We start from the raw sequence: 25,956 nt of genomic DNA on the forward strand, positions 1-25,956 counted from the left end.
ACTGCATGACTTTATTCATCTTCGACGCTCCTCCATCAGGGATGTTGCAGCCTTGACTCGCCAGGCTTTTGGAGACTCTTCAGACTCTTTCTGTGCGTCTCAGCCGTCCTCTGACGCAATGAAAGACCTGACTCTGGTAACACCTGGTTCACCGACATTTCTGATGTGGGTGGGCTTTATAAAGCAACAACTTCTCACTGGGAGAGGCGGACTTCAACATTTGAAACATTTTGAAACAGAGGAAAGCTGCACGTCAGCTGCACCCACCGTCTGAGATCGATTTACAAATGTCTTAGTCTTGAGCATCAAGTTGATGCTTCGCCGTTTCATCGTTTCTTCCACACAGGCTGATAGCTAGAGGGCGTCTTGGGCTCTCCAGCACTCAGAACCGGACGCCCTGAGTGTATTGTTAGTGTCTGTATAATGCATGCAACATCTCTCTGCTTTACATTCAATTGTGTTTCCGCCTGGTAAGATCCAGCTTCGCAGATTCTCGCGCCTTTCGCAACCGCGTTTTGGCCATCGCGGTTGCCATATTTGTTTCCCGCCGTCATCTTGTGGTAAATCGCGACACTCGCGGCATGGAAGTGCGCTGCAATTGATGGGATGTCTGACGCTGGTGACAGGACGAAACCGATGATTCCTTTCAGAACGAGAGCAAAATAGCTCAACAGGGATCAGAATTCAAGTAGTTCTATTTATTGAATCAAGCGACAAGCCTTTATATGCGTGTTGTTGCATCAATATATGAAAAGGGATGGAGACACAAGGCTGTACACACCATGGCTTGTAGTAAGGGAAAGAGTCATCATAAAAATGTTTTTATTATTATTTTTTCTGCATCTCAAAGTGTCACTCTGGCAACAGTTACTGACTTACTTACTTGTTAAAGTTTGTTATTTGGCTCAGATGCTTGTTTATTTGTTGTTTATCAAGTTATTGAGGTACAAATAGATGTTTACAGCTTTGTATTTTTTTACAAAGGGTTAGGGGTGGGGTGATGAGTTGTGGGCGGGGTTATGGACGCTCTATTTCAAAATCCTCGCTAAAAGCCTGCTTCCGCGCCACATCCACAAAATCCTCTTATTGTGCTCAACTGTACTGGCGCTTACTTTGGTGAATGCTCAGGTGTAACATGAAGAGCAGATGCTCTGAATTCCACCTTCTTGTCTTTCGGGCCCCTCACTCGCTCCTATTATCCTCCTCGGCTTGGACGACTTCTGAATAGACGTCGTCTCTCCTGCTGTCTGGTGCTGCTTCTTTGTGCCTGCCAGCGTTTTTCATTCTTGCCTCTGCCTGGTCAATAGTTAGAGACAAGCCCAGTGTGTGTGTGTTTAAAAGTCAGTGAAAGCCAACACCTTCTCAGTGTCATTCACACATGCAGTATCCATATACACACACACACCCAGGGGATCAGGTGACGCCCAGAGATGCACGTCGAGGAGGAGAACTGACACCAAACGGACGCGGAGGCGACATCATCGTCTGATCAAGACTCTCACATTCTGAAGCCTAAACCTGCACTGTGTTTCTGCGCCTATTATTTATTGGATTCAGGGGTGTAAGAAGATATGGATACGCTGAAATATCCTGATGCTTCATTGCATGAATTGTATCGATGTTTTTTCAACTGATTGTGTGATATTCTCTTGGTATTTTAAGTTGGCTATATGAATATTTAGATACTTGGATGTGCTGCTGCATTTGTGACGTGTTTAATACTAAAAACACAAGTTATTTTGTTGAGGATGGCTATCGTAAAGAAGTATTTCCATATATTGCTGAACTTACAGTACCACAATTGATTGTATTTTATCTTTCAATGTATCATATCACCAACCCCGTATCGAGATACGCATCAATCGCTAGATTCCTGCTGTATTAAAGCAAAGTGGAAACATCGAAACAACCGGAAAACACGTGACGTTTTTGATGTTGTTTTTAAGCAGAAAAATCCCAACTGATGTTTATTGGTGGACCAAGTGAAGACAGCAGCAGACTGAAGAGAGAATTACTTCTCTGAAAGTTTTTTTGTTGTCACTGTCATGGCTGCTTAGGAGTCAGACGTCTGACAGAAGGCTCGGGAGAACAAGATTAATTTATCCGAATTATTAACCAAAGACGAATAACACCAAGACGAACAGGAACGGAGAAACCAAGGGTGTTGGCACCTAAATACGGAGCGAGGAGAACACACACACAAGGGCTGTGAAAAACCCTGAAACAGAAAACAGTCGAATAAATAACTCAAGCCTGAGGGGGACAACAAAAACACACTCGGAAATTAACTCACTGGAACACTGGAATAACACACACTCACAGGAGGAAATAACGGTAGCGAGAGAAAACCAAAAAGTGAGTTTTACAAAACACTCACACGCGATCTAAATAGAGAGAAACAGAAAACGGAGCAAGGAGAATGTGACTAAGGAGGTGGCTGAAAAGGAAATCAAGCGCGTCCACAATTTAGAAAGATGCAGAGAAGCACTAGAGAATGGAGTCTTGAGAGTGTTTACCGTGGGAACGCAAAGTAACCATCTGGCAACACGAGCTGGCGCTTCGGTGTAGATAACTGGGAAAGCTTTATTAGCTGGTGAATGCCAGCTGTGTTGCTCGGGAAGCTGGAGGAGGAACAGGAAATAACAAAATAAAAGCACAAAAGAAACAAACACAGCAGTCACCAATTTGCTTCTTTGGCTGCTTTCCATTTCTTCTTATTTTTTTTTTTGGGTGAGGGGTTTGTAAATGCATACTGAGTCAACAATCAAGTCAGAGAAGACAATTGAAACACTCACTTAACAACGGTTGCATTGTGGATTTATTCATCAAGATGTGTATTATTCCAGATTTTTGGTCCATATTTCAGCTGTGGCACATAAGTCAACTGGAATAAATCAGTCAATAAGCATCTCTGGAATGAAAAGAATGACTAAAATGTTCTGACTAAAACTTGACTGAAATACATTTTCGTTTTTGTTTGACTAAAACTCGACTAAATTGTTGTGCCTTTCTGTTGACTCATACATGACAAACAAAACACAACATGTGAACAACTAAATGTGACTGTCAGAGCGAAGAAAGAGCTGAGCTGAAGGCCTCCATCAATAGAAGCAAGAGTCTAAGAAAACTTGAGGCGTTTTTTTTTTTTTTTTCCCATGCTTTTCCTGACTTTTCCTGACTGAGTCATTTGTTGCCTCAGGATCGAGGTGATGATGAAAATAATGTGCTGTGAGGGAAGCACGAACGTTGGTGTGTTCTGTGTGTGTCAGCTTTGGCACCTGTCGCTCTCTTGTGTCTGTTATAAATGTTGAATGGTGTGAAGGAGCGTGTGCTCCAGATGTCGCAGGTTAACTGGATTCTTGTTGCTTCAGATCAGATAGCGACAGACGGCAGGTTTGAGTTACCAGTCGATGATAAGTGACTTAGTCGACCCGGGAGCTTCGCAGCAAACTTGACGGGAAATGTGTGAAATCTATATCAGTCCTGAAGACTGACTGTAACTGAGACGACTGGAGACGTTTCCCTTGGCACCTTTGCAACAGCCAGAGAGATTCTTCAACAACAGTTCAGCATTCAGCTGGAGGATGGCGCTGCGGGGTGAACCGGGGTCAATGTTCCGCGCAAATCTGCTTCCCTTCTGACAGGTTTATGGTGGAAATCTCAGACGCTCGCCGCTCGCAGGTTAAACAGCTGTCATGTCCCGAAGGTTCCGCAGTATTTCATTCATTTCTCCTGCCTTCCTTTACTCCGCCACATTTCCTCACAACATCATTTTCTTCAGGATTCACTTCTTCAGATCAACCTCCGGCGACACTGCAGCCCTACATGCAGAGAACAAGCTGCAATGCAGAATGATTTTTTTTTCTCCTGGTGGTCATGCGAGCCGCAGAAGACCCCGGCACACTCACGTTTCAATGTTCCTGAAGCGTCTCAGGAGCACATTTAAAAAATGCAAATTCAATTGAATGTGACAGAAGGAGAGTGGCGGCCTCCCGTCTCTGCGATTGTCACTTTAAATTTGGCTCCGCCACCTCACGACAGATATATGTGACGGAGCCCTCCGTGTTTACCTGCTGTACATCTGGTCTACCGCCGGCAGCGTCTGTGCAACACGGGCGCGGGGCGGCGTTACGCATGTGGGGACGGAATTGATAAGATCCCTCATCTGTCACACACACACACATCTACAGCAGATTCACTGTCCTCTGCCTCTGGCAGGTTTTATTACGTCCTCACTGAATGCTGCTTTCAGTGTGTGTGTGTGTGTGTGCAGGGAGAGGATTGGTTTAAGATTTTGGTAAAAGCAGCTCAGTAAATCTTTCATGAAGTCTCAGGCTACATTAAGTGGAAGAGAAAAGGCCGTGAGAGGTAAAGAGGAGGAACTAGGAGAGGAGCTGCTTCCTGCACTGTTGTTTTTCAGTTCATAACTGTTTGTTTTTCCCCAATATTTATTTATTCATTTAAAAAAAGACTCACATTATGACTTTGCCTTATCGATTTCTTTTTTTATTCCATCCATAATTGTGAATTTGTGTCGGGACGGTTGTCAATAGAGTAAAATTTTAATCTCAATGAATCGCACTAAAGCTGAATTAACTCGACAAATTACTCCTACATTTTGTGTCTGTTCTAAATGTAACTGAAAGGAAGATTCAGTCAACACCACAAGGACTATTAATGCTTGCAATGTTGTGTGTTAGCACGTTGTCGAGCCTCATCGGTGCCTCTGAGGTTCTTGACACTGTCTGTTATGTTGTTGGAGTGAACAAATGTTTGCATGAGGACAACATTAAATCCCACTCTGGTGTGGAGAACACCTTTCTTCGAGTTACATTTAGAACAGATACAAAACATGTGAGTAATTTGCCATCAATTGCGAGTTAACTCAGCTTTATTGCGATTAATTGAGATTAAAATTGAAATCTATGCACAGCTTGACTAGTTGCTCTTTTTGCTGTAAACTTCTTTTGTTGTATTACTGCAATTCTTAAGTAACAGATGCGCTTGAATACTGACCGTAATATCAACTCCATCTCGTGCCATAGCATTAGCATTCAAAGCTAGGTGTGAGATTCTCCGGTGTATTTTGGTTTTTCCTCTGTCTTGAAAGTGCAGTCTGTGTGAGACGTGCAAGGATCCTGGAACTCTCTCCTGAACTGGAAGACCAGTCTCTCCTGAACTGGACACCCAGGCGCCTTCCACCACAGCCTCGCCCGACCCCTCACCTTATCCTGGTCTAAGCTCTCTTAAACCTGACCTGGCAGCTCAGAAGTGCCTTTTCCCATCCTGTAAATCCTGAGCCCGCCCCCTCTCATATGTAAACATGCTAACATTGCTAGCATATCGGCACATATTAGCACATTATTATGACACAACAAGTGAACAGGAGCGAGCCACTGTGAGGCAGAACCACACCACTGTACTCGCTCAGCGTTTCACCTCCGTCTGAACTGCCAGGCGCTAAGATCCATAATTCCAGAGAGAACTGTCTGCGCACTGGTTATCTGGTCCTGTTTTATTAGTGTGAGCCGCTACACTGCCCTGCCTCCATTTTGCCGAGCACTCGTGCCTGACGCACCAGTGTGAGCTGCTGATCCACAGTGAAATATTCAGAATCACTCGCCAGGAAACCAAACATCATTCACGGCTCAGTGCCGGCTCAGAACGCTGAATAGGTTTACATGGGTTTACATATTCAGGCCGGAATCACCACGTGTGATTTAGCGCTTCTATCCCTGGTTTCCTCACAGTACTCCGGTCTCCTCTCCAAAACATCCAGAGGTGAATGGCTGACTGTAATTCCTCTGCAGACGTGAGTCTCTTTATGTACTGTGTGTCTGCATGTGATGGACTGGATGGCTGTCCAGGGTGTCCCTCGCTCATCACCGTACGTAGGGTGTGACTGCATTTCACTAGAGACAACGCCTGCCTGCTCTTCTCAGTAGCTTGGATTTTTGGGGCTTTTCACACTGCAGGTTCTGTCTCAGGTGGCCTGAGTTTGTTTCCCCCCCTGCTGTGCAGCCTCGTACCTCTGCGCCTCAGGCGACATTTTTTCAGCTGGCGGCGCTCTGCACAAAATAGCTGGTTTGTGACCCGCGATGAAGCACGTCTCAAGGAAGTCGTCATCAGCCGCGCGACAACCTATTTACCACCGTCGACTGAACCTCCTTATTTCTCTGTCAATTCTTCGTACTACAAGTCGTCCTCACCTCAGATATGAACTGATGATGGACCTCCGTCACGGCTGGAACCGAATGTGGCGTTTCACAGCCAAAACTAAACATGAAAAAGTCTTGTCATGAGCTGCATAATACGGCGCGTCGTGATTGATCCACGCTGCTCTCACAACACGTTGAACACAGTGAGAGAGATTACTGACGATCGAGAAGGTTTTAGTCAGTGAAGTCCAGACGCAGACGTCAGAAATGATCAATGAATAGTCTGGTGATCTTCAGTAACCTGGGGGAAAATCAGTGTCTTTCCTCTTCGCTGTCCTCCTCATGCAGAAATCTCTGCTGCAGCCACATCACAGCAGTGAAAACAGTTACTGTAGAGCTCAGCATTATTCATTTTAGCAAATCTGCCTTTCAATAAAATCAGGTGTTTATCAGCCTAATAAAGGCGAAAACACATGAGTTATCAAACACCTGCACACATCGCGAGTCCCAGACCGCGGCGCTCCCGTTCCCCAGCACCGTTTTCCTGCAGCTCCCGGCTGCACACCTCAGTGTTCTGGAAGTTTGAGAAGTTGTTTTTGAGCGATGTTGTGCGCCCAGACAGCGGTCTCACCCTTTACTGCCCGGCATTTATCATGTTTGTGTGGAGTCGCGCTGTACACGTTGTTTCTGGCATCTAGCGCAGAGTCGCCTGAGGCGAGAAGCTCACCACCCGCTGAGAGTTTCCCTGAGACGAGGTGCAGCTCTCCAGCGGGGATCAAGTCCGCGGCCAAAACCCGGCTCACTTGTGTTCACGTCTCGGACTTTTGAGCCGAAAGAGCTGTGTCTCCAGACAGAACACGCGAGTGTGAAACCACCCTAAGAAGTCATTTGATTCATGTACATGACTTCATGAGAAGATTGTCCGGATACACAACTGTTTGTCTTCACGACACTCATGTGCGACCCCCTACAGATTGGACATGACCTGCACACAAGTTCACAGCCACCCCATGCATCTTAGTTGCGTCATCCAGGATCCTCACTTGTGCCTCCATGGTCAGGTCTTCCGTGCAGCCGGTGACAGTTCTGGCTCCGCTGTGAGGTCGCGGCACGACTCGCGGCTGCCAGATTAATGGTGCCGCGTGCGACTGAGGCGCAGATCTCATTGATAGTGACTGGTGTCCGTGTCGGGTGTATCAGCCGAGGCTGCGGCAGGTAAAACAAACAGACCGGCTGCCAGCTCCCATTAGCCGTGGCTGGTCATGTGATGGATGGCACGTGTGGGGAGATCATTGAAACCTGAGCTGTGGATTCAGAAGGTCAGATCGATGGTGCCGCGGCTGGACTGCCAATCGCTGCAGTTCAGGTTAAGTCGCTGGAAGTAAAGCGATGACTGATGACCTGGCAGGTAAACAGACTTGTTTGGACTGATACATATCGGGGCCGATACCGATTTTTTTTAACAATCGTTTCTTCTTTTAATCTTCTTCTTTAGTCACACACCAAAGTCACTTATTGTACTGAACAGCAATGTACAGAACATACAGCAACCTTTAAAGCATAATGATTCAAAATGAACAGAAGCAAAAGTGCTTCATATAAAACACATCATTAGCTTTTCAATGAACAATGTAAACTTCACTTGTTAAATAGCAGAGTGCTGCCTTGTAACTTGTCAGACTGCTCCTCTTTTCACCGAGTACATGTCCAGGGATTGAGGATGTGGGGTCCAGGTGTTCTGCTGAAAGCAACAGAATAAACTCCATAAGCACTTGTTTCGTCCGTGGTTCACTCCGGTTAGCTTTAGCTCCGTTAGCCTCGTAGTAGCGCTTAAATCGGTGGAGTGGTTTGAGGCCAAGTGTCTTGTTTTAGGTGCACATGTTGCGAATTCAGTCACAAGTTGTGTGATTTTCCGGGGAAGTGACCTTTTTTTTTGTCATTTTTACATCATGATGTCGTCGTTGGCCCTGGTGAGAATGGCGGCGAACACAAACCTGGGTGGAGGAGATGTGTTTGAGGGAGTGTGGGTCACGAGTATCAGAGCTACGTGTATGGCTCTAGCTCACTTCCCAGGAAGTAAGGCCGCTTGAAGAAACGGCCTGGTGTTCAGTGGGAGAATCTCCGATAATAAAGGTTGTCATGGTGAAGTAGAAGGTTTGGAGAAACACATTCATCCTCATCAAACCAAATTTCATCAGAAATGGAAGAAGCACAGAAACTAACAGGGATGACAGCAGTAAAGATGGCTGTGTTTCTAATGAATATATATGTATATGAACATGTATATATACATTTTATATATATATATATATATATATATATATTACCAGTTGTATAAACTGTATAGTCCAGGTCCAGGAATATTCCAGTCTCTCTTGAAATAGAAACACTGTCATTGCATGGGATTGTTCTGTTGCCTGTTGTAGCCTATTGAAAGGTGCGTGCAGCCGGAAACAAGCCCAGCCCTGCCTCTCTCTCTCTCTCTCTCTGCCTTTCTCTTATTTTCAACCTCAAGTCCATGTCTTCCCATCACAGCTGCCACATCCTTTCGCTTCGTCGCAGACCTGACCTGAAAATGCTGCCCTCACGTGAGGGGAGATTTGACGCCCCCCGCTGCGAAAGAGCAGCGTCGCTTTATTAACCCCCTCTTCCCTCCCCCTCCCGAACTCAGGCACCCTGATTCCCACCTCTTGCTTACCCTCTTTACATCAGCGGCTACAGCACCGTTGTCTAATCTCCTGCTAATCCTGCTTTGTTAATCTATGTGTTAAAGGTCCTTATCTCGCGGGGGAAAGTTAGCGCGCCGACCTCGCTAACAAAGCACTTTCTGTGATGTGTCTGTGCCACGTTTTGAGTCAACACTCGAGTGAGCGCTTGAGTCAAGGCCTCGCCGCATCACCACGAGACAAAAGATCAACACGGTGAACGGACCTCAACTGGACCTCAGCGCTAATCCCAGCAGTCAGAGCTGGCTCACCTGACCTTTGACCCCACGAGAAGTGGTACCTGCCCAGCTCTGCAGGCCGGGACGCTCGCGCTACCGTGGCACAGCCCAGTTGGCACACGCTCGCCGTCTGTTATAGAGAGAGCGACGTGTAAGTGGTAGTTAGTTTAACAACGTGCAGAAATGACATAGAATTATAGCATCGCACAGGCAAGTCGTGCCATGTTCACACACACACACACACTGGCAGGAGATGGACCGGGCTGCGGGGGCGGGGGGTATTTTTAGCCTGGTAATGGTTTAACAGAGGGATGAGTTCACCCCAAACACTCCCTCTCCTCCAGCTTGGACTCTGGTTCTTCCATTTGGGGCAAGTAATGACAGCGTGTCAGAGTGCCCTGTGCTGATGGTCTGGGAAGATGAATTCAAATGAGAGATGGCAAAAGTGTTGGAACCATGTGACAATCTTCTTCTGAGAGAATGGCTCTGGTGACTGGGGTTGTTGAGTCACTGCTTCTGTGGCCTTGTGAGCACAACTGTGAGATCTCAGTTCTTCAGTAAATGCATGGGTGACTCCCTGCTTCTGCAGTTCAACTTGCTTTTGTATTGTCAAAGCCAAAGAGATGAAACATTGTAGCCACTTTGTAGCACTGTGGTTTTGTTGAATTCACAGGGACTCACTCGGATGTGTGGGATTCTTTGATTCCCTCCGTGTCAGATTGAACATAACATAACATGTTTTGAACCATAAGATTTCAGTTTTAACAATGAACTGTTACAAAGTGTTTCATGTAGCGCAACATTGCAACACTGTGAACAAGCTGAGTGTGCGGAAGCAGAGAAAGTGGTGAGCAGCATCACTGAAGAAGAGCAAATAACAAACTTATTTTTATTCAAACCATGATGTTCGAGTACATTTGAAACACGTACATTTGAAAACTGAGAGTATTGCAGTTGGTTTCAGAACTTATATGAGGTGAACTTGCTACCCAAAAGGTTCCTGCACAAAAAAACAAATTATCACAAGAATAGTTTTGATTTTTCAATCTGGTTTATTCTTGATTTTATTGAAAGATCATTTTCAGCATGTTTTCAGCGTCTAGAATAAAAACAGTAGAAACTTAAAGTAAACAGTAGGACAAGACACAAACCAAAATAATGGAAATACTTGAGAAATAAAACAACAATCTCTATTCAGTGGCTGTATAAAGATATAACAGCTCAAGTTTAACAACCAAGAAAATCAGTGAATAGCAAAGCACTGTCCACGCAGCACACTGATGGAGTCAGAACTGGTTCCAAATAACATGGCACCAGTTCTGACTCCATCAGTGTGCTGCGTTTGCATGGTGGCTAATGCAATAAACAGACTCCACGCTCCTCTGAATAAATTGCCAAAAAAACCCAAAGGGGCTTTTGATCCAACCAGTTGAATCCCTCCGGTGTCAGGTGAAGACTGTTGATACAGAGTCAGTCTGGTGCTGCTTGTTTCACCTGAGCCCTGCTCTCATTGACTGGCTGAATTTTAGAGAGCTCACTCTTGCAACAACGGACTGGCTCTTCTTTGCCGTCCTGAGTCAGAGTCAGAACACTGCGACCCCTGGTGGTCAAGAAGGAGAGGTAACAATGGAGGAAACTCTCCGTCCTCCAGTGGCGATATATTTAACAGCCTCACCAACCACCACCTCCTACAACGCTGCCTCTGTTTCCTCTTTTGTGCAAGAGCTACATGATCAATACTCTTCCACAGTCGCCATGTTGGTTTTGGAGTTTGCTGTTGTCATAAACCTTTGACTCTGGGCTGCTCCCCCTGGTGGATATATTGGTGAATAGTAATGCCAACGTAGAGAATACATGGAAGTATGTGAAGAAGGACAAGGTACAAAGGTTTGTTTGTAAAAGGAGCATCAATGGGCCTTTAGAACATCCAGCTATGAAGCAACAGTTGGGTCCTTCTCCTCTGATGCTGAAGATGAGGAGCTTGTTCACCTGCTCCTAATGTCCACCGGAGCCTCCTCATCATTGAGGCATGTTTCTGGCTGACTGGTCCAGTGGCTCGATTTAATCGTCATTGCCACTTGTCTCTCGCTAACACGTCACATACCATCAGACACGTGTTGCTGCACGTCAATACGTTCGATTTGATGCAAAGGATTAATGGCGTTTGAAACCCGACGTGTCGGCGGCTCTACATTTGCAACGTTGGCGCGAATGTCGTGATGATCTGCAGCTAAACTGCAGCGTCGGTCATTTATGGTGACACTGAGTGAATCAGTTTGACAAACATTCGATTAAAATCCAACACACGCCACTTTGGATGAAGACACATCACCAAAGAACAGTGTCCCCCCCTCCCCTCCCCCCCTCCCTCCTGTCACCAGCCTGGTCCTGTACTCTGCCGGTGGACAGTGGGAGGTAAAGTTGACGGAGGAAGCCTGTGTGCCACATTAAATCATGTGGCTTCAAAAGCCAAACAGGCTTCCAGTCAGTCATTCGGGTGGCGGTGATTTGCCGCGGTATGTGACAGGGTTATTGTCGGAGGCTCATTAAGAAAAGGAAGCCGCGAGTCAACGTCTGACTGAAGGGAATAAATTCAAACCGCTGCAGCACTTTTACTGCTCGCTGGCGTGAGGCTTTGATGTGGCCTCAGCTGGGTTTATTCTGCACAAACGCAGGTTATTGCTTGTTTTCTTTTTGTTTTTACCACTGTTAATGTGTCGCTCCGGTCAGGGTCAGAGGTCAAGTCAGTTGCACTGACATGGAAACGGGGCCACTTCCTGTTGGCTTTCATCCCGGCAGGAGGAGAGAAAGACATGGCAGCAAAGAAAATGGATTTGGGTGTAATTGCTGCCGACCGAAGCCACAGTTGTACGGGAAAGCTTTTTATTTTGGGTTTTTGGTGCTTCCTGACTGGGTTTTTGAACTCAAACGTCCTCCTTTAAACCCTTGGATGAGAAGCCCCAACAGACTCACGGAGGAGGATTTATTCTAGCTACATCTGAGAGCGGTACAGCAACGGTCTTGAGGTCACAGTGTTAGGCCCATTGTTCAGGTCAGACTTTGGTGGCTACTAATATATTGATGAAAAATATATGCGCAGTCAGACCATCGTGGTTCCGCTTTCAGGTTCCTAACAATGAAGCTACAACCGATCAACCATACTCTCTGGAGTGTGTCACCTCAAAATCTGACCATCACTGCGGAACGGATGGCTGTGTTCTGTCTGGGCTCTTTACACTTCATTCCTACAGCTGGTCGAGTGTTTGACCTCTCAGAAAGATCAGGGTGAAACACTTCCACAAGACTGTAATTGGATTGACTCGTCTCATTGAGCCTGAGTCGTCTCGACTTGTTGGCCACTCGTGGAGAGAGAAAAGCCCTTTCTTCTGTGATCGATTTCACTGCTCCAACCTGAGCTGTTTAGGCTGAGCTTCGCTGTTTTTCTGTCTCATTCCGATTCACGTTTGTTATTACATTTGATATGAGTGGTACCGTCTGTGTCCACTAGAGGGCGGGACAAGGGACAAGAAATACAGCTAAAATCGCCAACGGAAAGAATGAACGAGAAAGTTACGTTTCAGCTGCATCATAATGAACAAAACACAATGCACAAGACATAAATGTCAGTTTTATAGTTTTATTCTGACTCCTGGAGGGCCATATAAATACAGTTAAAGGGACGGATTTGGCCCTGAGGCCGCACTTTGCCCAGATCTGCCTTACACCAATGCGGGGGCCATTTGGCTGGACGGCACAAATTTGAAGATGAACACATCAAAATAACTGGGTTTCACTTTGGTTCAGGTGAGCCATGTGTTTTGGATGGTGAGGTTCAGGGTGAGAGGCTGGGGAAAGGGTTATGGCAATGAGAAACCTGTCCCCACAAGGAGAGGAGTGTGTGCATGTGTGAGAGGGAGCGGATTAGTGCAAGAGATTATAGTGTGTGAGTAACGCCGAATATCTCTTCACCTTTTTTACTCATAATGGATTAAAGATTTACATGTCATTGTCCCGTGATGGTGAGTGTGACTGGTGTAATCGAGTGCCCTGATCTGCTTCACTCCATGTCTGGTGCCCCTGATCTGGCTCATTGTGGTGACTGAGGCCGAGCGTGTACACGACGGTATGTTTCACCGACTGGTGCGGACTGTACCAGTTAGCTCTGAGGGATTCAAACCCACAGCTTCCTGTTACAGAGTCAGTGTTGCCACGCGGCGAACCAGCCATCATCATCATCATCATCTTCATCATGAAACCATCATCCTGTCAGAGATCGTTGCCACTATTGTTCTCCAAACTCCGGATTAGGGCTCCCCTCTGAACAGCTGGTGGCCCCAATATCCCAGCTGGGACCTGTAAGTCCTGTATAGCTGAGGCCTTGAAAGTGGGGTAACGCATATCTCTGACATTCCAGGCAGATAAACAGAGGGCGCAAACATAGTGGAAAAGTGAAATTTAGACCGACTCAACTGTCACGTTCAGGTTTTGTCAGCATCAGGCGACGCTATCGAGTCGTCCAAGTCTGTGTCTCGGAAGGAGAGTTTTTTTCAGACATTTAAAATCAGCACCCTGCTAGAGGATTTGACCTGGTATTTGTCCCCCGCCAGCCACGCAAAACACCTTTTGTCAGAAGCCAATAAAGTGAGCGGAGTCGAAACGCTGATGTCTTCAAAGAGAAAATGAGATAACGATATGTGAGCGCTGCTGTCATGAGCGACACAAGAGGGATTAAAATCCAATTAGTTTTATCGGTGAGAGCCTCGTGTTGACGTGTGTTTTGACATCCGACGGCTCCTGCTGTACAGAGCCGTGATTCGCGACCGACCATTGTTGATTAATTTTTCTGAACAAGTGGTTGTTTTCCCTTTATTCAGATAAAAAAAAAACTTGATAAGAAGTGTAAGAACATATTGATACACACAAATATTGCGATACGTGATTGTGTGATACTGTCGTGATATTTTAAGTCGGCTATATAGATATTTAATACATAGATTCTTGGATATCCACATCGAGAGGAACCAGTTGAGGTGGCTCGGGCATCTGATCCGGATGCCCCCTGGACGCCTCCCTGGGGAGGTGTTCCGGGCATGTCCTACCGGGAGGAGACCCCGGGGAAGACCCAGGACTCGCTGGAGAGATGATGTCTCCGGTCTGACCTGGGAACACCTCGGGATCCCCGGGAAGAGCTGGAGGAGGTTTGAGCGGATCGGGAAGTTTGGGCTTCCCTGCTCCGATTGCTGCCTCCGCGACCCGACCCCGGATAAGCGGCAGAAGAAGGTGAAGGTGATTCTTGGATATGCTGCTGCATTTGTGAGCTGTTGTTACCAATGTTTTCTGTCTGCACACTGGAGTTATTTTGTTGATAAAGGAAGCTGTTCATTCCTCTGTTGCGCTCTGAAACTCAACTGAAACTGGACTGACGTCATAACAATAAACCTGTTTTCATGCACATGATATTGTACTGCATTATCTGATTTTCCCCTGAAGTTGATGGCTTTTATTTGCAATATATTGGAGAGTTTACAGTATTACAATACATGGCAATGTATCGTATCACCACTCCTGTATCGGGATACGTATCGTGAAATACCAGCCGACACACGACCCTCATAAGAAGTGAGTCAGACCAGCGTAAAGCTAAAACCGGCCTAAAGTTCCCTGTCCTACATATGCATCAGTGTGTGGCTGCTGAAGAAGTGGATGAGAAATCGGGGTGTTTGTTGGAGACTCTCTGCGATCGGTTGGCTTCAGGGTTTGCATTGGTTGAACTCACCACTTGTCCTCCCCCTCGTGGCTGCAAAAAGCCTGGAAAGATCCTCGGCTTATATGGAGGGACCAAGCTCTTCTGGTCCTTCTCCCCCTTGGACGCCTCGCAGAGGAGGAGACGCCTGAGTCTGTGAGAGTCCAGGGAGCCTCCAGAGAAAACTCTTGTGTTTCAGATCCCGTTCCTTCACTCTCTCAGGTGACGCTTGGAATCAATGGGTCCACTGGAGACCTTCGTCTTTTGGCTCGGCTCTTGTTCTTCAGGGTAAACCTGTCCAAGCCAAACCTTTTTTCCACACATGACTCAGCCAACACAGCTCTGATGGCTGCCTGTCCTAATGTTTGACTACAGGGGATTATCAGCGCGATCGATAGTCATCAACATTCACAGTGAAGAAAATAGCCGTTTTGTAGCTCCTGGCTGCCGCCGCTGCTTCACTGTACGAAGGTCACGGAGGTGGATGGATTATTTGGAGGGCACGAGAAGTGCGTGCTGAGAAGCCGAGTCTGTTCCGAAGGTTATTAATAGAGACTGTGATTGAACAAAAGCCGGTTGATGCCGTTCCCCGGTGTTCGTCTGAGCGTGAAGGCGGAGCTGCCACTCAAGAAAATAAATATAGATCCGTGTGATATTATTGTCCGGGATTTTAGCGCAAGAGAGACGAGTGCTTGACTTGAATGTTATGAGGTGAGATTTGTTTTGACTTGAATGTTAGCAAGTGACGGGACAGACTTGTTTTTCAGAAGTTAGGAAGCAAGACTTGCTACCTCCGAGGAGGTTTGGTTTTCCACGGCGTTGGCTTGTCTGTCTGTGTTCAAAATAACTTGGAAAGTTATGGAAGGATTTGGATGAAACTGTCAGGAAAAATATAAGCGATTTAACATGAGGAGTGACACGGATCAAAGGATTCTTTGTCATCGAGCGTCTCGGCGGTGGACTGAAGCTGCTTGGCGGACTCAAGACTCAAGACTTAGGATGGTTGACTTGTTTATGACTTGACTGTTGAGAGGCTAGACTTGTTTGCAGGTCAGGGAGGGAGACTTCTTTCTGACTTGACAAAAGTGAGACTCGTTTATGGCGTTGATTTGAGAAAATGACACTTTTTTAAGGTCTAAATTAATGCAGAATAAGGTCACATGACTTGCTCGTGACACGTCAGGGCAGGACTTGCTCTGACTTTCAGGTTAGGAAGTAAGAATTTTCAACATGAGACCCGCTTATTACTTACCATGAAACAGTGTCCTAACTTTCACTGGCCACTATGGTGAGAAATAATGTGAGGTTTCATTGAATTACTTCAAACATTCTACAGACAGCGCCATCCGGTGGCCTCTGAAAACCAGGACACTGTTTCATGAAACCTCATCGACCCATCAGGACTAGAATCTAATGGCGGAAGACTAGTGAATATTTAAATGGATTAATGGATGTTTGCAACTTAGACTTGTTTTTTTTTTTTTTCACAAAGACCTGCGGGTGACTTGACTGTGAGACTCGTAGTGACTCTGGACAAATTCACGTGGCATCTCTGTGACTCCTTGCAGATTGTGATTATGATATAATCCCTGAACAAACATCCAAGTCCAACTCTCTTTTATGGGTCAACAAGTCGACGCGTGTTTGGGAAAATAATCTCGGCAGATCAGAAGTTCTGTCACGTCATGGTCCCCAGCTGCCTACATGGCTGTGGGCTGAGGGATTAGCTGAGATCTTGAAGGGAAATGAAATTAATCCACATCGAACCGCCGGCATTTAACCAGGAATTCCCGAAGTCTCTTCCATGGAGTCCAGTGAACGGGGGACGGTTTCTGTTCCCCACCATTCCCAGGAGGGAGGGAGCGTGTCTCCTGAGGACTAGCTCCAAACTAGATCAACTCGAGTGTACGTATCCGTGCAGATCGGAGACTCTATTTTTACGATAATCTGAGTCTGATGAAAGCCCGCAGGTCTCCCACATCCATCGCAGGAAGAAAGAAGCTAAGCACTTAATCTGAGATTTCCTGTGAATGGTTTCAGAGCATCTGGCAGCAGGAGTTTGCATGTTTTCTGAGTTTCCAAGTCAATTACGGCTTTTACGGCGAGGTGCCAGCTGCTTCCATTAACCGGGGGAACGTACGTGAGGCAGATGCCACTGAGGCAGCACCCGAGTCACATGGTCTCGTGGGCGAGTCACCAGTTTGACATTGCTTGACTTGTAAAGGTTTCGAAAATATGTTTTGTATTTGTTTGGGTGTGACTTGTTTGTGACCTTAAATTGGAAATGGAGACTGGATGTGACTTGGAGGTGTTAAGAGGTGAGACTTACTAAAATGTGATTGGTGGTGAGACTTAATGTGACCAGAAAGTTAGGAGCGCAGACTCGGCTGATATGAATTTGAGGAATGGACACTTGTGACTAGAATGTTCTCAGATGAGTTGTTGTGACTAGAATGTCAGGAGATGAGACTTGTGACCTGATTGTTTGGAGGAGAGGATTACTTTGGTGGTGACTGGAATTTAAACAGCTGAGACTCGATGTCACATGAATTATGAAAAGGTTTGTTACTAGAATGTTTTGAGATGAGACTTGCTTTGACTGGAATTTTTCAGCGTGAGACTAGATGGGATATGACTTTTAGGAGTGGACACTAGACTGAAGAAAGACTTGTGACCTGAGGGGAGAATTGGTTATAAGTTGATATGTGGTGGTGGGACTTGGTTGCCACTGGAATTTTAGGAGGTCAGATTATTGTTAATTTAGTACGAGGAGATGACTTGTCATGACTAGACAAGAGTTGTATTTGACTTGCAGGATCATTGTTTGTAGTTTGGCTGTGGGATGAGTTCTGACTAGAGACGGAGCACTTTCACTCAAGTCTTTCTGACTTGAATGTAATGATGAAGGATTAGTTTGTGACTTGAAGGAACGAATGCAAGACTTGTTTTGGACTTGGAGGCACAGAAATTGTTCTTTGTTAGGACCTGACTTGTTCTTCAGAAAGTGAGACTTGTAGTGACTTGGTTTTCAGTTTTGCACGATGTGACTATTTCATGACTAGATGATTCTTTGTTGAGTCTTGCTGTGACTCTCTAAGGTTTCATTATTGAGTCTTGACTTAAAGTGTCTTGGAAGTGTGACCTGCAGGTCCAGACAGAACTGAAACCTCCTCATGACTTGCAGGTAACAAAGAGAGACCGGCATTGACTTTGGAACTGAGACTCGTTTGCCACTTCCTCTCTGACTAGACTGTATTGATGAAGCGACTGTCAGCGCTGTGACTCGTGAGCGAGAAATCTCTGGCCTCCACTTCAAGAGGAGTCACCCAGAAACAAAGAGGCGATTATGACGTGATTGACACGTCGGAGAGAGCGCGAGCGCTTCAAGCGCGAGCCCCGTCACTTGAAGAAGATCCGGGCGGCTGATTCGGTGAAAGACTTCATTTGACGGCGTCTGATGGTCCTTGTCTGGTGACCCGCTCCTGCGCCCTGAATGAGAAATCGCGCCGCTCTTTGACTTGTGACGTCTGAGCGTGTGGGCGGACGCGCTTCTGTGGAATATCTTCCGCCGCCGGTGGTGGTCGCTAAGCTAAAGCGGGTTGTGCTTTACATTCTAGTGCAGGTGATGCTATGTTGTGGATCGGACTCGAAAAACAAAACTCGTCCAACCTCTGAGCCCGATGAAAGATTTATCCAGTGACGGTGATGAAAGCGTCTTGGTTTCTGCTCCACTTACCCTGGTGGAGGCTACACACCACCCCCACATCCTCACACACACTTGCTGACCCAGGACCTGTTAGGAAGGATGAGAGCAGCGATGCACAGAGCTGCAGGCGACTTACTCACCCTTAACCTTCACACACACACTCTCTCTCACGCACCGATCCTGAGGCGGCGCCGCCTTGGTTCCGGGGACTGAAGCCGCAGAGCTCTCTCCTGGCTGTCTGGCTAAATCTTTATTTGAATCTCTCTGGTGAGATAAGTGAGAGCCCTCCAAGACGAGAGGGCGGAATATGAGCAATTTCCCCCGTGTCTTTTTAAGTCAAGGCCAAAGCGCTTTCCAAGGTTTGGTGCGTCACGTGGCAACTGTGAAAACTGCCAGTGGTTGTGTGTTTGCTGTAGCAAAACAAGCGTGCCAGAGCGGTCAGACAAAACTGTGGAGTGTAAAGACATACGAGTGGAGGGCAGACGGCGTGTCATGAAGCAGCACTGAAACAGTGTGCTTATTCTCAGAGGCCACTGGATGGCGCTCTTGGTTTAGAAATGATGTGAGCTTTCATTGAATGAGTTGTTCAGGTCCAAACAGCAGACAGCGCCATCTAGTGGCCTCTGAAAATCAGGACACTGTTTCATGAAACCTCATCTATACCCATCACGACTAGAACCTAATGGAGGAAGACTAGTAAATATTTCAGTGGATTAATGGAGGTTTGCAAGTTAGACTTGTTTTTGGCTTCAGTGTTTCATGAAACCTCACTAACTGTAGCATAAATGCGAATTTGTGTTGAGTGTTATTTTGTGGGGAGTAATTTGTGTTTTCACCTAACAAACTCAGGTGAACATCTGAGGACGTGTCCCAAGGGTCTGACCTGCTGCACCAGCTCCATGGAGGAGAACCTGACCAACCTGAGCTCCAGAGAGACGGAGGGTCTGATCAGAGAGGCCGGCCGCTCGCTGCAGGCGGCGCTCAGCACGCTGTACAGGAGCTTTGACAGTGAGTCTGTGTGTGTGTGTGTCGGGGGGACTCCTGTGGGATGCTCATTACCGTCTGAGCTTCAACACCAAGTCCAGACCAGTGTTGGTTGCAAACATCCTGCTGAGTTCAGGAGCAGCCTCTCTCTCTCTCTACAGTCTGGGATAAGAGCTGACACAGTGAAACGTGATGAGCCGATCCCCTGATCTCGGGGAAGGGAGTCGGGCGGGGGGGGCAGGGAGTCAGGCGGGGGGGCACTCGAGCAGTGGGGAGCCTCCCCCCGGGGCCAGTGCTCAGCTAATGAGCAGTTGACCCCGCGAGGAGGCGACGCTGAAGATCTCACTGGAGCAAAGAGAAAACCACAGAAGACACAGGCTCAAGCCAGAAGAATAAGGAGACTTCAGGCAGAAAATATTATTATATAGCTTCATGATAATTCGATTTTTGATGCTTCCTCAGTTTATATTTATATTTCAAATTTATCAATATTGAAATTATATTTCGGTTAACAAAAGGGAAAACTTATTTGGAGTTTTATATATAATATTATGCCTGACACATCTCATTCATATAAGATACATACAGTATGTAGTTATAACGTAATAGTTTTCTGAAAATTTCATGATTTTTTTTTCACTTTTTTTATTTTTTCAGTTTTATTCTTATGAACATTGGAAAAATTATTAACCCAAAGTGTAATTTTTTTTAATGAAATATAAAAATATTGTGGAAATATAATATCTTGCTTTTGATATATATATATATATATATATATATATATATTTTATTTTATTTATTTATTTATTTTTTTGTTGCCAAACAGGATCGCGTTTTGCTGTGGAAATTTTATTTTATCTTATTCTTTATCAGATTAAGTGAGGTTTAATCACTTGTTTAGAATAAAGTGTAGAAAAATAAATACATGTACTTTATGTATTAAAACATAAAAATAAATACAAGAGAACATTTAAAAATACTGTTAATATTGATAAGTAATAATAATAATATAATAATAAGTCTGTAATCTTGTTGAATACTTGTCATCAAATAATTGCATTGTAAAAAAAAGATAAACAAATACAAAGAGGCGAAACTGTTTTGCCGCGACTGTGACAGCGGCAGGACCAGACCTGGACCGGTTCCGAGGACACAGTTACTACTGTCCAGCCCACCAGCGTCGCTGCACTTGTCCATCTGTTGGTGGTTACAGCTCAGGGTTCCGTTCCTTTGAAGAGGAAACAGCCTGCTGCCAGTGCACGGCGCCTCCCTCTGGTTGACCCGCCGATCACTTTCTCCTGCTCCAAGTCGGCGAGCCAGATGTGGCCATCAAAGGAGGCGTGTGGAGCAGCTCTTTTTCAAGTGAATCAGCACTTTACAGACGTGATAATCCCTCGTGGATGTCGAGCAGAGCGACACCTTGTCCAGACGTTGATCTCCAACATCACATTGCGGCACATATAAACAGTGGCTCCCTTCGTGGGTTCCGGGGGTGAACCAGTGGGGATCAGCCTGGAGCTCCAGACAGACCACCGCTCACTGATGATGATCTGCCTTTCTCCAGCCTATTTCACCGACCTCCACGTGCGGTCCGAGCGCTCCCTGCAGGAGGTTCTGTCTCCGCTCGGGCCGCTCTACTCGCAGAACACCCGGCTGTACGCCGACCTCTACGCCGACCTCAGACTCTACTACCGCGGCTCCGCTCTCAACCTGGATGAAACCCTGACTGAGTTCTGGTCCCACCTGCTGGAGCGGACGTTTAAAGTCTCCACCCCCAAAGATGTGAGTTCCTGCACCACGAATATTCTTCAGGAGAACTTTTTTGCTGCTCCTGAACGGCACACTGTGGTTGGCTCAACCTTCACCAGGTGTGTGCATCCTGCAGGTCAGCCTGTCAGAAGACTACCTGGAGTGTGTTGCCAAGCAACAGGAGACCCTGCGGCCTTTTGGGGACGTCCCACGTGACATGAAGGGCAAGACGATCCGGGCTTTCGTCACCGCCAGGTCGTTTGTCCAGGGCCTGGAGATCAGTGGAGAGGTGGTCCGGAGGGTCTCGCAGGTCAGCTAGCTGTGCCTGTACAATAGTGATGGTTGGCTGAGGTATCATGACACAGTAGTGCTGGGTTGTTGAAGCTCAAACATTTGACAGCAGACAGTGCCATCTGGTGGCCTCTGAAAATCAGGATACTGTTTCATGAAACCTCATCTACCCTTCTATACTGCGTCATGAAACCTCATCTATCTTTCAATACTGCGTCATGAAACTTCATCTACCTTTCAATACTGCGTCATGAAACTTCATCTACCTTCAATACTGTGTCATGAAACCTCATCTACCTTCAATACTGTGTCATGAAACCTCATCTACCCTTCTATACTGCGTCAGAAAGCCTCATCTACCTTCAATACTGTGTCATGAAACCTCATCTATCTTTCAATACTGCGTCATGAAGCCTCATCTACCCTTCTATACTGTGTCATGAAACCTCATCTACCTTCAATACTGTGTCATGAAACCTCATCTATCTTTCAATACTGCATCATGAAGCCTCATCTACCCTTTAATACTGCGTCATGAAACCTCATCTACCTTTCAATACTGCATCATGAAGCCTCATCTACCCTTCAATACTACGTCATGAAACCTCATCTACCTTTCAATACTGTGTCATGAAACCTCATCTATCTTTCAATACTGCATCATGAAGCCTCATCTACCCTTCAATACTGCGTCATGAAGCCTCATCTACCCTTCAATACTGCATCATGAAGCCTCATCTGCCCTTCAATACTGCGCCATGAAACCTCATCTATCTTTTAATACTGCATCATGAAGCCTCATCTACCCTTCTATACTGCGTCATGAAGCCTCATCTATCTTTCAATACTGCATCATGAAGCCTCATCTAACCATTGTGACTGTTCAATCTCTCCGAAACTGAAGCAGGTTTCTTCAGAAGAAAAAAATCCACGATATCAAAATCCATTTGTTTCATTTTTGAGTATGACCTTCTCAAATGTGCCTGTGTTCTCCAGACAGCTCAAGTTAACAGCATGAACGACTCGCATCCTTTTACAGTTGAACTCACTCGCGACCCAGTGAATATTAAAGCGTGTGCGAACCAGTAGTGTTGAACTGGCTTGGTGTCTTGGCTCGTGCACCCACTAGTGACTAGCATTTGGCGTGTTACCAGAGGCACTTCCTGGGAGGTTGTATGAGGTGGCTACTCACTGCACTCGAGTGGCCTCTAGTGGACGCTTCCTTCACTGCATATCTGAGACCTGTTTATAAACCAAAGTGCCATTCATCCTGGTGCAAAATTCATGGCATTTGTCGTGTGTCCTCAGGTGTCTCTAAGTCCCGAGTGTGTGAAGGCCCTGATGAAGCTGGTCTACTGCCCTCACTGTCGGGGTCTGGCCTCGGTCAAGCCCTGCTCCAGCTACTGCTCCAACGTCATGAAGGGATGCCTGGCAAACCAGGCGGACCTGGACCCTGAGTGGCAGAACCTGATCGGTGAGGACCTCACGGTGCAGTGCTTGGGCTTCAGCTCACTCGTGTGTCCGTCCTCCTCCAGACACAATGATCCAGGTGGTGTCCAGCTTCAGCACCGATCCCAGCCTGGACGTGGCTCTGTCCTCCATCCCGTCCAGGATCTACGAGGCCGTACGGTTCCTGCTGGACAACATGGAGACCTTCACGGCAAAAGTAAGAAGCGCCACACTCCGATTCAGCTCTCTCTCTCTCTCTCGCCCAGTCGGTCCAGCTGGAGCGACAGCTTCACGCTCCACTTCCAAACAAGTCTCCCGGCGATTCTTGAAACGCCACTTCTCAAAACAGCGCCGACTAAAATGTTTGTGAGTAGATGAAAGCTGTCGGTAGAAATCTGCACCATTTTCAGTGAAGAATGGCCAAATTCACCCAATGTTTCCCTTTGACTGAAGGTTCCAATATCACCATTTACCCGAATACCACCCGCCAGTAGAATTTCTATAGAGATGCTTGCCAGCTCACCTGTCTGCAGTGGTCAGTACCGACACAGTCAGAGCCAGGGTCGTGTACATCCCAGACAAAAGACCTCCCATGTCAGTGTCAACCTCCTTTGATGGGTTTTTGTTGGCAAAAGGAGGACAGTATTAGCTGGTGGTCATAATGATTTGGCTGATTTGGTAGGCTTCTTAGTCGCGTTTGCCTGTTATTTCTTCCTATAACAAACAATGTTTACTCGAGCAAGGGCGCTCTGCCTCCAGTGCAGTTCATCACGAGCCTGTGGCGCCATCCAGTGGTCTCCTAGCAGAATTACATTAACTCTTATGACGCTGACAACGCGCGACTTAAACATGTCACTAATATCATATAAACTAATACATGCAGATGGATTTGAGTGGATGAATTCAACTGAAATTATTTTCATCAATCACTACCGCTGCCACCAAAAACTAAAATCTTTCAATTTTGCTTGATATTGATTTTAATTTGACTTATTTAATGCAGATAATATTTAAAAAATAATTTGGTTAAAAACTGAGTTGAGAGAGCTGCATAAATATCAGATCGGCAAATGAGGGAGAAACGAACTTTCTCATGTAGAAGTGTCAACAATACAGGAATCTACGTATCAATAGTGATCAGTGAGTTAAAACAGTGAGCAAAAACACCATGGTTGGTTGGGTCTATGTGTGTATGTCTTCACTCCCAGCTCCTTCTATTTGTTCCTGTCCACTGCTGCAATGAAACTTGATATCAATGAAACAGAAATCAACTTCTACTGCTGATCTTATCAGTGGTTTGACCTCCTGAGTTTTATCAGAGAGTTTTTATTTATGGTTCTGTATGTATTTGTTTGTCTTATTGCGTTCTAATATTGCTGTTGTTTATTCCCATATTCACCTCCCTGCAGCACTTTGGTACAATCATGCGTTGTTTTCAAGTGATCTGTAAATATACTTGGTTTGGTATAAGGAAGCACCCAATATAACACCAACCATAAAACATGAAACATCAACTGAGGATTTGAGAAACGCCTCTCATTTTGCCTCACAGTGACTCAAGCTGTAAGGTGCCAATGCATTTCAGTTGTATGGCGACATCTACTGGTTGGTTTTAGCACTGGAGTTAATACATGTATCCGACAATAATGATCATAATATCTGTTTACAAAGATGATCACCACATGTATGCTGTGAATGCGCGCAGGTGTATCAGACGTGTGGGACTCCAGGTCAGTCAGAAACTGCAAGTCCAACGGACCACGAAGCAAAGAAGAGAAGTGGCGCCTTGACTGCGTCGGAATATAAACCATCGCCCACTGCTGGACTCCGACTGGAGATGCAGGTGTGTGACTGAAACAGAGATGCGTTGCCTCAAGAGACTTGACCCTCTGAATGACCACAGGTGTCCGATCTGACCAGTAAGTTGCGGGAGATGCGCCAGTACTGGCTCCAGCTTCCTCTCGCTCTCTGCAGCAAACTGGCGCCAGGTGGCGCCAGTCAAGAGAAGTGCTGGAATGGACTCACCAAAGGAAGGTAAAACTTAGTCAAGAAAGGTCAAAGGTCATTGTCAGGCATTCACAACACAGTTTGACAATCGTAGTCACTAAAATGAAAAAGAGTGCTACGGTCACCTCTGAGAGTGTTTCCACTTTCCTCCATGTGCGTTCAGGTATCTTCCTGAGGTGATGGGAGACGGTCTGGCCAGCCAGATCAACAACCCTGAGGTGGAGCTGGACATCACCAAACCAGACATGACCATCCGCCAGCAGATCATGCAGCTGAAGATCATGAGCAACAGACTGAGAAACGCTCTGGAGGGCAACGATGTGGACTTCCAGGATGCAAGTGAGTTGCCGCCAGTGCCTGCTTTCTTTTTGTCGGGGTAGAAATGGAAGGTGACGCGCTGAAATAGCTGAAATAGTGACTCCAACGTCAATGTGGAGACGCTTGCTGCCACCACAGCCATGACTTGTTGCAAAGCAACTCCCTTTTGTAAAAGCATCTGATAAATGACATGTCTGCAGGCTCACTTTCTATTTCCATTATTTTATTTTATTTTATTTTATTATGTTTTGACTGCACATTTCCAAAGCACTTTCCTTGTTGCTGGCATCCCCACTGACTCTTGGTTTAGAAATGATGTTAAGTTTCATTGAATTAGTTGTTCAAGTCCAAACATTTTACGGCAGACAGCGCCATCTGGTGGCCTCTGAAAATCAGGACACTGCTTCATGACACCTCATCTACTCATCAGTACAGCCGGGCTAATGCATGGTGTCCAACTCAATCCCTCACGGGACCACAATGTGAAATGATACGGTCAAAGTGTGTATTTATTGAGCAGTCTATCACTTGAATTGAGTGTCTAAACAGAACATGATCTCCATCATCTTTTTAAGTGTTGGAGACTCGATTCAGCAGAACTGTCCCT

The 25,956-nt window shown here is 46.1% G+C and overlaps 1 protein-coding gene across 1 annotated transcript in view; it reads left to right on the forward strand.

Moving 5' to 3' along the window:
• The window catches only part of LOC128752911 (glypican-1-like), a 34,676-nt gene that overhangs the window by 5,437 nt on the left and 3,283 nt on the right, over positions 1–25,956 (forward strand). Inside the window, exons 2-9 of the mRNA XM_053854692.1 lie at positions 19,401–19,559; positions 21,100–21,317; positions 21,421–21,594; positions 22,884–23,049; positions 23,111–23,241; positions 24,730–24,867; positions 24,928–25,058; positions 25,195–25,370. Coding sequence (XP_053710667.1) covers positions 19,401–19,559; positions 21,100–21,317; positions 21,421–21,594; positions 22,884–23,049; positions 23,111–23,241; positions 24,730–24,867; positions 24,928–25,058; positions 25,195–25,370 — 1,293 coding nt within the window. The remainder of the gene's footprint in view (positions 1–19,400; positions 19,560–21,099; positions 21,318–21,420; positions 21,595–22,883; positions 23,050–23,110; positions 23,242–24,729; positions 24,868–24,927; positions 25,059–25,194; positions 25,371–25,956) is intronic.

This window comes from Synchiropus splendidus, chromosome 1 (assembly GCF_027744825.2).
Source record: "Synchiropus splendidus isolate RoL2022-P1 chromosome 1, RoL_Sspl_1.0, whole genome shotgun sequence".
Classification (NCBI taxonomy): Eukaryota; Metazoa; Chordata; class Actinopteri; order Syngnathiformes; family Callionymidae; genus Synchiropus; species Synchiropus splendidus.